The sequence below is a fragment of the Priapulus caudatus genome, unplaced genomic scaffold (genome assembly GCF_000485595.1).
Source record: "Priapulus caudatus unplaced genomic scaffold, Priapulus_caudatus-5.0.1 Scaffold6, whole genome shotgun sequence".
Taxonomy (NCBI): Eukaryota; Metazoa; Priapulida; class Priapulimorpha; order Priapulimorphida; family Priapulidae; genus Priapulus; species Priapulus caudatus.
The window spans coordinates 729,337-741,121 of record NW_014577067.1 but is presented as its reverse complement, the minus strand read 5'-3'; the positions used below and the strand labels follow the sequence as shown (position 1 = coordinate 741,121).

The window sequence follows — 11,785 nt, the reverse complement described above, 5'->3', positions numbered from 1 at the left end:
CCGAACGTTATCGCGTGCGTGTGCAACATCTCATTGCAAAGAATAGTTTATAATTTTCTAAAATATCAGACAACGTTACGGTCGGTCGCTGTCGCTGCAATTGGTTTTGCACTTAAGGCAGAATAATCAACGTGCTGAGGAGACACGCAGATAGCTATTTGGCACATTAGATTATTCAACCAAAATTTTGTCTAATACCTAAACCTATATCTGACCAATAACTAAATTCGGTCACTCAGTTTTATTCGTGATTGTTATGCAAAGCATCCATGGCGATATTATAGCAGTAATATTTAAAAAGACGTGGATCGCGTTCCTTACACATTTCTCCAAATTACAGAAGAACTCTCGCGTAGCTTTAGCTTGACGTTGAAATACAACAGGGTTTGATTACAATAATGTTTGATTTTGTTTTTGTTAATTGTGTGATAACATAAATATCTTTATTACAATAATCAAATCATAATTAATAGTAATAGAGGCAAAGATCTCGTCGAAATTACGAGATAAAATTAGACATTTTTAAGTCTTCTAACTATAGCAGCTATACGTGCAAAAAAGTGTTTTCCCCCCTGCAAGATTTCACGGCTGCATTTACTCGCAATAATTCGAGTACCGGGACATACCTACGTACCGGGTTATAAATTACCTGGTGCAACAAACGAGCATTACCATAGCCGACCCACTCGGCGGAAGTAAATCACTTCGCTGAACAAGTTCCCTGCCCTCACTTTCCGACTTACGTGGGAAAATTTCGAAACCAGGTGAGCGCAGCACTCCTTCAGTAACTCGATTCTTAGCACTTCGTTCTAACAACCGGCGAAAGAAAGGCTCCCATTCTCGCAACCGCCACGTAGGTACTATACTTACAAATCGTGGCGATTCATCTACTGGGAAAAAATCCAGCGCGTTTTTACCGAGCTAGCGTATAGCATAAAGCCAGAGGACGTACTGTTAACCGCCTACAAAGTATAGTAACTCTAAAACATCGATAGCGTTGCTCTCGGCAGAGGCACGAACTTTCCGCTGGCAGCGGAGTGGGTTTTAGACAAACCTGTGTGGCAGAGAGCGGCGGTGGTTTCACACGGAGAATCCATGAGCGGCAGAGAAGGATGGCAGTCGCTAGGAACAGGCGCGCGGCGGGGGAAGGTGGTACGGTGATAGGTGGAGATGCCGTGACAAAAGGAGGTGCCGTGACGGGGGAGAGCCCGTGACGGGGGGAGACTCCACGACGGGGGAAGACGCCGTGACGGAGGGAGACTCCGTGACGGAGGAAGACTCCACGACGGGGGGAGACTCCGTGACGGAGGGAGACTCCGTGACGGAGGAAGACTCCGTGACGGAGGGAGACTCCGTGACGGAGGGAGAATCTACGACGGGGGGAGACGCCATGACGGGGTAGCGCGGCCATCCAGCAGCAACGGCCTGCAACTGATGCAAGAGATACGGCTTCACAACGGCGTCGCCATCATCGTCGGCATCATCGTCGGCTCGGGCATCTTCGTATCGCCGACGGGCGTGCTCCGGGAGGCCGGCTCCGTCGGTCTCTCGCTCATCATCTGGACCGTCTGCGGAACGCTGTGTCTCGTCGGGGCGCTCTGCTACGCCGAGCTAGGCACGGCTATCCCGAAGTTGGGCAGCGACTACGCATACATCGCCGAGGCCTACGGGCCCGTGCCGGCGTTCCTCTACCTCTGGGTGGCTCTGCTCGTCGTCATGCCGACGGGCAATGCGATCACGGCGCTAACCTTCGCCAAGTACATACTGCAACCGGTGTTTGCCGACGGCTGTGAGATACCGGAGTCGGCAGTCAGTCTCGTCGCCATTGTCTGCATCGGTGAGTGTTGCGAGCGCATGCGTGCGGCGCCGTAGATGTACGTATGAAATGTGATACAATATTATACACTATTGTTAATAATTGTATAGCTATGTTATGTGTGTGTCGGGTTTGATTATTAATTGGATTATTAAATTGTAATAAACAAGAGTCAATAATACTCTTGCTGTTATACCATCAAGACACATATTCCCACTTATAAGACCACGTATATATTTAGAGCTTAATTTATGCTGCTCTTGGCGCTATCAGTAGATAAAAGCATGTTACACGTATATGCACAATGCTGTAGATAGCTATGTATATGCCGTCGTGGTCCGATAATACTGATCCCATAATATTATCTTTTATCGTCACACATGTGGAGTAAAATAACGATTTATTGGTAGTAACGTTTCCAATAGTAGTTATGAGTCACAAGTTTCATCTAAGAGTCAAAAAGAATAGTCCTGATAGAGCAAGATCAGTTGGATAGATTGCAGTAACAGCCAAAAAATTTAATTTTAATTTTAATTTTAATTTTTCAATTGACGCAGCCTTTCTCACGTTTATCAACTGTAGTAAAGTGAAATGGGCCGTCAGAGTGCAGGACATTTTCACTGCTGCCAAGCTGCTTGCATTGTGCATCATCATCATTACCGGGGGTTAGAGGGGTTCCGCGACTTGGACTAAAAATAGCAATATTACCTACAATCCCGTGCCGCCGGCCATACGAGAATGGAGCGAGGACCGCAACTTGTTCCTTTTCAGGAAACACGCATAATCTCGAGTCGCCGTTTAAGGGTACGCAGGCACACGCAGGACACATAGCCCTCTCTTTCTACGCCGGCCTGTTCTCCTACTCAGGGTGGTAAGTACATGCCACGAGCATACCACGAACACACATATATATGTTTTTTTTCGCTCGTGATACTATGAATGTACCATGAATATACCGTAATGTGAAAGTCAGCGGGGTGTGCCTGTGCCTATACGTTATGTAGATGTGTTCCTTCAAATGCCCACGTCTAGCACAATAGCACCCCTCGTCACTATTACACGTGGGCGGATCGCTTTACATATACACTACGAGAAATTCTTGAATCATTTTACTATCGGTACACCCCGATGTCGATTACATAACGATGACAGACATAGGTAATAAAATTACAATAATAATGAGTTTGCGCGAAACTTCAAGCGTGCGATCGTGTTTGCTTCCTGTTCTGCTTGGGATGTTGCTGTTTATTTTCGTGTTGGGATAAGTTTGTTAGGTCACGCTTAAAATATATTTATGTTAATATATATATATTCTAATATACTTTGCATTTTTTAGGAATTACTTGAATTTTGTCACTGAAGAACTCGAAAATCCAGCCAAGTAAGCTTCATGCGCCTACCTATTTATTCATATATATTTACTAATACATTTACATATAAATATTATTATTTACATACATTTTAATTATCAATTTATTCAGACAACGACCCACTCGGAAAATGGCTTAACAATAATCTATGTGAATGACAGGAGTGCAGCTCTAAGACATTCACTGTTGCGACATGACGTTTTAAATGGCAATGCTTGTCAACGAAGTGCCGCAAATAAAAGCCCGATACGGCGTGACAGTAAACGCTGTCGTCTGTTTGCTACCGCAAGCTGGAAAACAGCGAAATGTTATGCTGACTTAAAATTGAAGCATGTCAGGCGGGCACTGCGTCCGTGTCAGACATGAAACCCCAAAACGCTTACGATGCGGGCTTAGAACTGATGCTTTGATTAACTTTAAGCTTCCTAGCACGAACACAAAGCTACAATAGCCGTCACGACCGTGCTTCGCGCTTGATTCAAGTCGCAATTCCGCTTTTCCGCTCGCTTAAAATGGCGTCGCGTTGTTGCAGGAACCTGCCGCGAGCGATCTACATCTCCGTGCCACTCGTTACGACGGCGTACGTGCTCTCCAACGTCGCCTACTTCACCGTCCTGTCGGTTGACGAGATTCTAGAGACGGAGGCTGTGGCTGTGGTACGATAACGCGGCGAACATACTGCACACAGGGCCGTAGTCTTCTGAGGGGTGGGATGCAAGGGAGATGTTAGCAAGTCAAGGCGATACAAGGGAGGGGAAGCAGCTTCTGCCCAGGCTTTCGGAGAAGATTTAAAATAAAACCAGATTAATGTATGTAATTCTACAAACAGTGTAAATCACCATGTAGTCATCCGTGCAACATTCGTTTCACGCCTATCCCCACCTCACGATACATGCTGACTGGGAGCTCCGTACCCCCTCCTTCGTCATTATTAGAATTTTTTACTCAGAGTCGAGTAATTTTGCGCATCCTAGGCATTGCTACGGATCTGGATCATCAAAAATCTCATGTGTGTGATGGATGTTAAATATTTGTAGAAAGAAGCAATGAAATATACAAACGGTTAAATGATTTTATAGTCAATAAATAAATCACTGGTATGTCAATACTCGCTCGCCAGTTATGTCGTCAAATGTCTGCCATTTCCGAATCTACAGAGTTTTGGCAAGCGAGTGCTCGGCAGCATGCATTGGACAATGCCGTTTTTTGTCGCTTGCTCTACCTTCGGTGGCGTCAATGGTGGCATCTTCGCTTCGTCCAGGTAAGCGAATATGAATCGCTACCTGTGCGGAGCGTCTGAGTAGTAACTATATCTCATCACGTTACCTGGGAGTAAATTTCCCCCCAGTGGAATACGTGCAATGTATATATAGATCATGCTAAACGGCAAACGCTATATATATATTTATATATATATATATATATATCTCTTTCTATAATCAAGTCAATTTTTTTCTTCATATCATGCCATTAATTATTTCTGCTATCAATTCGCCTGAGGCAATTCTTTGCGAGTAATTCAACGCAGTGGGTTAGTTTAACGTGTGCGTTGAAGGTTGTTTTTCGTCGGCGCCCGACAAGGACATCTGCCAGACTGCCTGGCCATGATCAACATCCACAACGTGACTCCGCTGCCGTCGCTAATCTTCATTGTGAGTGTATCTCTTGCATATAATGTTAGTATACAGGGTCGTATCATCGAAACCTCCATATAAGAAACAAAACGCGTTTGAAATGCATTCAAACAGAAATGGATCGTGCAAATTACACACACAAATGTAGATTTTGATTTTGTAATTTTGAAAAATGCTAGTAATTATCTGATTATGAATATTATTGTCTCATTGTCGTGCTCTTGATTCCAGTAATATCGTGTGTTTAGTATTTAGTAGCTCGTAATTAATAGCAGATGTGTTCGCATATAGGGGACGCTGTCGGCTCTCATGTGCACCACGAGCGACGTGTACACTCTTATCAACTACACTAGCTTCATAGAATCAGGATTAGATAATAGGGAATTAATAGAATATAGAAATAATATTAATAGAATTAATAGAATAGAATTAATAGAATTAATGTTAGAATTAATTCTAATATTCTTAATTCTAATTCTAATATTCTAATATTCTTTGTTAGAATTAATTCTAATATTCTTAATTCTAATTCTAATATTCTAATATTCTTAATTCTAATATTAGAATTAATATTAGAATTAATAGAATTAATATTAGAATAGAATTAATAGAATTATAGAATCCCTATTATCTACTCCTGATAGAATCCAGCTTTATTGCCATGTCCTTGAGCGCGCTGCTGTTCTTACGCTGGAAACAACCTTATCTCCACAGACCCATAAAGGTAGAGAGCCTTTAGGCTAGCACAGAACCGAGCAGATATTATTAGGTCGGTTCACACCGGATTTAGTTATCGGATGATCAGATTTTATACGATGTAAATTGTATGCCAATAAAATAATTACTGCAATGACTGCTGCGTCCATTAATTGTCGCAAAAATCAATGTTACTGTTATTATATTGTATATTTTCCATATACGCGTCAACAATATTCACAATGTCAACGTTAAATGTCAGGTTCGCTTGTGTCGCAGTATAAATAACTTGTTATAAATTACTTTTAATAACTGCTGCGCCTACTCCCGCAGGTTCATCTTGCCCTACCGATCATCTACCTGCTTATATGTCTCTTCTTAATCCTACTCCCGCTGTACACGTCGCCGTTGGAGATGGGAATAGGCGTCGCCATAAAAAACCTATTCATTGAATCGTAACATGCAGGTATATTTTTCAGTTTGTATTACGCATTCGACGCAGGTATTGAACTGTGTAGCAGAGACTCATCGGTCGCCGTAGAAGAATCGTTCGCATCTATTAAAGCGATAGGATAGTCTACCGAGTGACAGAGGGTCGCAAGATATAGGCTACCATTAGATCATATCGTTGTAACTCGCTTCACAAAAATATCGTATTATTCACATAAAAACCATTACTGACCGACATCAGAGCCACACAGTGTACACTCATTACCGTTTATAATGTATGTAACACTGTTACACCTTGTATGTTCGTGTGCTCGCGTACATGCGTATATGTATGCACGCACGCGTGTGTGCGTGCTTTCATACTGCATCAAATCACGAGTGGACGAACACATTTGAATATTCATACATTCGAAAGTATCAATGATGTGCATGGTTCTCTTAATGGTTTTGTCGCTGTAGTAGCATTTTGTAAATGGGGAATCAATTTACTGAATGATACGTAAATGTATATACATCTTTATTCAGCCGTGTAAAAGCCGTTAAATTATTATACGTAAAACCTATACGTTTTCTTTGATGTTCTGTATATTCTATTTCTAGCCATTATTTATTGAGAAAGTACTCGCTTGTGCACTAGCATATTCATTGTAACTACACATATATTGTGTGTATAGTTATATAGTATATAGTTATATAGTTATATTACTATTAGTGCTTAACGTAATGCTACGTGTTTATGTAAAAACGATTGGCAACATGTGATGTTATGTAACATGTCATACAATGTGTGTAGTTACTTCTAGTCTAGTACATATAGCAAATGATAATAGTATAGACGTTACCGTGCATATAGAACTAATAAGATCAAGATTACGTATGGCTTTTGGTACGTGAGCGTAAGATGGATGTAGGCCTACGCTTTTTTATAATTTTACTCCACATATAATATGTCAACATCCAAGTATATAAGTAAAAATATTTCTATATATCTATTTGCAGAATAAACGATGAGCACCGGATTTATGCATCTATCAAATTTGTGTCATCGACTCGAAGTTGGGTAAACCGACTTTAGCAGGTATTTAGCAACGTCCTGCACTAGAAGCAACTTGTAGTGACACATAATGCACGAGCAGGTCTAGCTTATCATACTCCCATCATACTATGTACTCTCTGTAACATTGCAGCACACATAGGCGATGTGGTGAATCTACGTATCAGATACTTCATCACGCTATGTAGCGATTAATTGATATAACAGGGTACATTAGTAATATATTTACGCAAAACAAAGCACCGCGAGACGTGCTTATTTACGAAGATAACATGCAAGATCTTCCATCGATACATAGGCCTATATTCCATCGCCAGCAACGTCTGAGTCATTTATTGTGGCGCGTTAAAGCACCTTACACATACATCCAAACCATATATACATCTACAAGGATCTATATGTGCTGCGACCTGGTCGCATCGTCGAAAATGATTTCGACTTTACTCGATCGCCTCGGAGGCGGTTCTTCCTGCTTCGTATGCTTCTGTCTGTAGTCGATATAGAGGGCGCCACTCAGCAACGCTGCGCTCAGACCAGCCGTGCTTCCACAAAGGATGACAACTAACTTCAGGTTGCCAGTGTAGTCCAACACACCACCTGTATAGAAAGGCGTTGTTATGGCGCGTATGTGGTAACATCGCTAGAGGCATTGGAAGAGATATCGAATTCAGAATCTCCTATAATTGCTTGGCTGTGATAGAGCTGCGCACGTGGATTCCTTTCTCTTACGCTTCCTTTTTGTAGAACAAAACATCGCCTAGTGTCGAGGAACCTGGTGGGATAGATGAAGCATAAACTTGAAGGCCGGGGCTGTATTGGCATCGCCCACTATCACGATGAGATTTAATCTGGCATATAGTGACTTTGAGAGCCGCAGAGCTATGCGCTCTTATGACACTGTTTTAATGGCCCTGGATGGTGGGTATGGAGTTTTATAGTTCGCGCTCTCAGTTTTAGCAATGATGATGCGACCATGACCCGAAATATACTGGTTCTCGGATAGGTTCTCAGGGGGGGGGGTAGTTTCATCTTTACTTATTGGAGTATACCCGCCGAGACCTTTCTCGACAGACGCTTCACAAAAGAGTAGATAGTCTACTATTGTTTTGTCATTGTCATTGTTTATGTTTCTCTCCCGGGGCTCTAGCTAGCGGGGTGATAACAAACGGAGAGAGGGGGGGCAGTTCCGCCAGAGCAATGTAGATAACAGATACTATTACATCAGGAGTAAGATAATATAGGATTATATTATTCCTATATTATCTTACTCCTGATTACATTATACTGTCAGTGAACCTCCCATGGACAACTGTCAAGAACACAATCCGCATGTGACTTTGCACCCCTTGGCATAATGAGTAATAGCTAGGCTGCCGTTCTCACATTTAATAAACAATAAATTTTATTCAGGCCTAATATATATATATATATTTATTTATTTATATATATAATATCATATATTGTATATATATCATATATTAAAGAAAATGAGAATCTCAGTTTCTTCATTTTGGAAATGTCATTATACTCGGTTACTGCCTATATATTGCCTTTGCAGTGGCATATATAATACTAGGAAAAAATGTCTACGTGAATTATTCTGTCAATGACTCTAAATGCCTGAGTAAACCTTAAGGCACCCCGAGGAACCTTGTGCGAGGTTTCTATAATCGTGGAATGCAACACTTTTAACAACTCGTGTCACGAACGAACGAACGAACGAACGAACGAATGAACGAACGAACGAACGAACGAACGAACGAACGAACGAACGAACGAACGAACGAACGAACGAACGAACGAACGAACAAACACGCTCGAGGGAGCGAACGATCGCGCTCGAGAGAGCGCACACACACCGTCGGAGGGAGAGCCACCCACGAGCAGGACGACGCCCGAGAAGATATATCTTATACTAAGGGAGAGGCCCGGAGCTATAGCTTACCCCAGACAGGGAGACGCGCTGCCAACCCACGAACTCGCGCCGAGCCGCGGCGCACACGACGGGGAGAGACAGACGAGGAGCGGCGCCGGAGGCTACAATATTAACCCGTAGAATAGATAAGAGTTAAGTTAAACGTGTAATAACCTAACGAGGTAACGTAAACGTACGTGACATGAGTAATATATATCTATATATCTATACGCTATATTTGAGATACGTGCAGTGAATGTTATTCGTATACGATGAATAAAACCATCCGTTGTATAAAGACTATCTAAGTTTGACTTGCGTTCATTTCACTCTGGGGTTTTTCTTGCTACTGCATCACCGTCCTACCTTCATGGTATAGGAGCGAAAAATGATCCCGACACAAATAAATTACACGTGCTAACCACAGCACGTGTGAAAGTCCAGTGTGGTGACCCCTAGGGTCACTACACTAGCTTCCAATTGAGCGCCAACGGGGACACCGCGCTCTTGTTTGTTTATATGCTCATCTCGCAGCACCACCTCGCTATGCTTACCCGCGGCCAGAGGTCCAGTAAAAGCTCCGAGGCCAAAGAAGAGCGAGTAGATAGGCTGGACCGTCGGTAGATGCTCTATTCCGAACAGGTCCACGAGCATGGCTGTCTCCATGCTCGCTCGTATGCCACCGCTGCATCCGTAGAACACGCAGCAAACAACAAACACAGACAGTTCACCCGCCAGCAGAAACAAGAAAGCGATGATCGAAATCGTTAGCGTCGCAAGGCCGTAGACCAGCGGCCGTGGAAACCACGGTCTGTCGCCCGTCGCTGCCACCAGAAAGGCACTGAGTGCACTGCTCACGTTGATCACGCTCATCATCTGTGCAGCCCGCGCGAGACTCAAGCCCTGCGACATGCCGTACAGCACGCAGAATGTCACGAACATTAGCGTACTGAAGCCCATGGCGAGACTACTCAAGCAGTGGGCTCCGAATTTTATCATGTCTGGGATTGGCATCATTAGCGACGTATTGTTGCTGCTGCGACGTTGGCTTAGCTCTTCTTTCGCTGCTTTGGGTATGTCCCGGAAGAGGGCGCTGGCTGCCACTGTTTGTAGGTACATGCCAGCTAGAATGATGAGTGTGCCATGCCACGTATAGAGCTCGATGAGTTTGACACACAGTAGAGGGCCAATGAGCGCGCCAACGGCACCAGACGTGATCGCCAGTCCAGTTGCCAGCGAGCGTTTCTTGTCAAAGTACACTCCGTTAATCACTTTCGATGGGGTATTTATCATTCCCCTAGCCACGCCTGCAAATGACACAAATTGATGAGTCAGCGTGGAATTAGCATTTCATTCATTGGCTAATGATATAGTTTTTCTTCATGTTTTCGCTCACCAGTTTTGTCCTATGCATTAGCTTCTCTCCTTGTTATGGTTTTACGGCATTGCAACCCCGCTATATGACATAACCCGTTTTGGGGGTTAGGATGTCATTAATATTTATTTAAAGAAATAGTATGAAATAACGCATTTTCTTGCATTCTGTGAGCCAATAAACTGCTACAAAACATACAATTTCATACGGGTTTTTGTACAAATGAACTAAGAAAGCTCTGTCACATCATAACTATTACTTTTATACTTTCGCATGTGAATAAACCGGGGCATGCTTCTCCAGAAAGGATTTCGAACTAACTCTCTGATGTAATTTAATTTAATGCACCTTAGGGAATAAATACTGGATTCGAAATCTTGTACAAATTAAACAATAAAAAGTTGTCAAATCCAGTTTAATTAATGCCTTTATACGTCCGTGTGTGCAGATCTGACAGGAGTGTCACGGGGAAGCTAAAGCGCGTGTAAGTCACAGCCCACACCGCTGTTGCAGAATCATGGCGTGAGAAGCCTTGTCTTTCATGCGTAGCTAGCAGAATAAGCAAGTACCCTTACTCTCTACCGAAGCTAAGAGCGTCTTTGTTTGGTACAGGCATCTTGCGACCCACCAAAGATCCGCTCGTCACCTCTGTTTTGAAAACCACTGGCTATGCGGTGATCAGTGATTTTGCTGTCACATGATTTTAGTTCACTGTAAACACGGCTGTGTAAACCTAACACCGCCGTGGCCAGTGTGAACAGTAAAGTGGCATATCACTTTGGCAACCACTTAGCACGGGCAGTCGCCCACACAGCCAGTGAACACACTGATGTCTTCTGAATTCCCCCGCTCAGGGACTATACGAGTTTTGCCACGGGCAACGCAAGCCGGAGACAGATGTTAAACTCCCCTTTACCGGGGTCTCACTATACACTCATCGACAACAGTTTCTGGCCATAATTAGTGGAGAGACGCTAGTATAATGCGTAAGCGTAATACGGTTAATTGTCTTGCTTTCTTGTTACCTGTTGCTGTAGACAAGTAGACACCGACCCTACGCTGCAGTCGGTCATGTAGAATGAATCATTACATAAGAACATAGAATAACAATATATCTTGTATATATATTGTTAGTCTGTGATAAGAATGGTCGCACGCATCGCTGGAATTCACTATCCGGGTTGTAATAGCTCGAGGCGATGTGTAAAGTGTAACAAATGTAGAAATAGTAATATATATAATAATAGTGTCTTCCCGTTTCGCCATTTTCCCACTTCGCCATTTCCCATTTCGCCATTTCCCATTTCGCCAGTTTCCCATTTCGCCATTTTCCCACTTCGCCATTTCCCATTTCGCCATTTCCCATTTCGCCAGTTTCCCATTTCGCCATTTTCCCACTTCGCCATTTTCCCATTTCGCCATTTTCCCATTTCGCCATTTTCCCATTTCGCCATTTTCCCATTTCGCCATCTCCC

At 43.2% G+C, this 11,785-nt stretch overlaps 2 protein-coding genes across 2 annotated transcripts; one reads left to right on the top strand and one right to left on the bottom strand.

The window, feature by feature from the left end:
• Positions 1-1,112: 1,112 nt before the first annotated feature.
• Positions 1,113-6,036, top strand: LOC106805133 (large neutral amino acids transporter small subunit 1-like). The gene is made up of 11 exons (XM_014806618.1): positions 1,113-1,188; positions 1,403-1,837; positions 2,374-2,481; positions 2,588-2,687; positions 3,153-3,197; positions 3,719-3,842; positions 4,344-4,447; positions 4,742-4,838; positions 5,112-5,177; positions 5,461-5,544; positions 5,850-6,036. Exons 1-11 carry the CDS (start codon positions 1,113-1,115, stop codon positions 5,973-5,975), a joined length of 1,365 nt encoding a protein of 454 aa, XP_014662104.1. The 3' UTR covers positions 5,976-6,036.
• A 569-nt stretch (positions 6,037-6,605) lies between these two features.
• LOC106805122 (monocarboxylate transporter 12-like) lies at positions 6,606-10,926 on the bottom strand. The gene is made up of 3 exons (XM_014806607.1): positions 10,893-10,926; positions 9,490-10,242; positions 6,606-7,617 (listed from the first exon to the last, which is right to left on the bottom strand). The coding sequence occupies exons 1-3, from the start codon at positions 10,924-10,926 to the stop codon at positions 7,415-7,417; spliced, it is 990 nt and encodes a 329-aa protein (XP_014662093.1). The 3' UTR covers positions 6,606-7,414.
• Between the last annotated feature and the right edge of the window lie 859 nt (positions 10,927-11,785).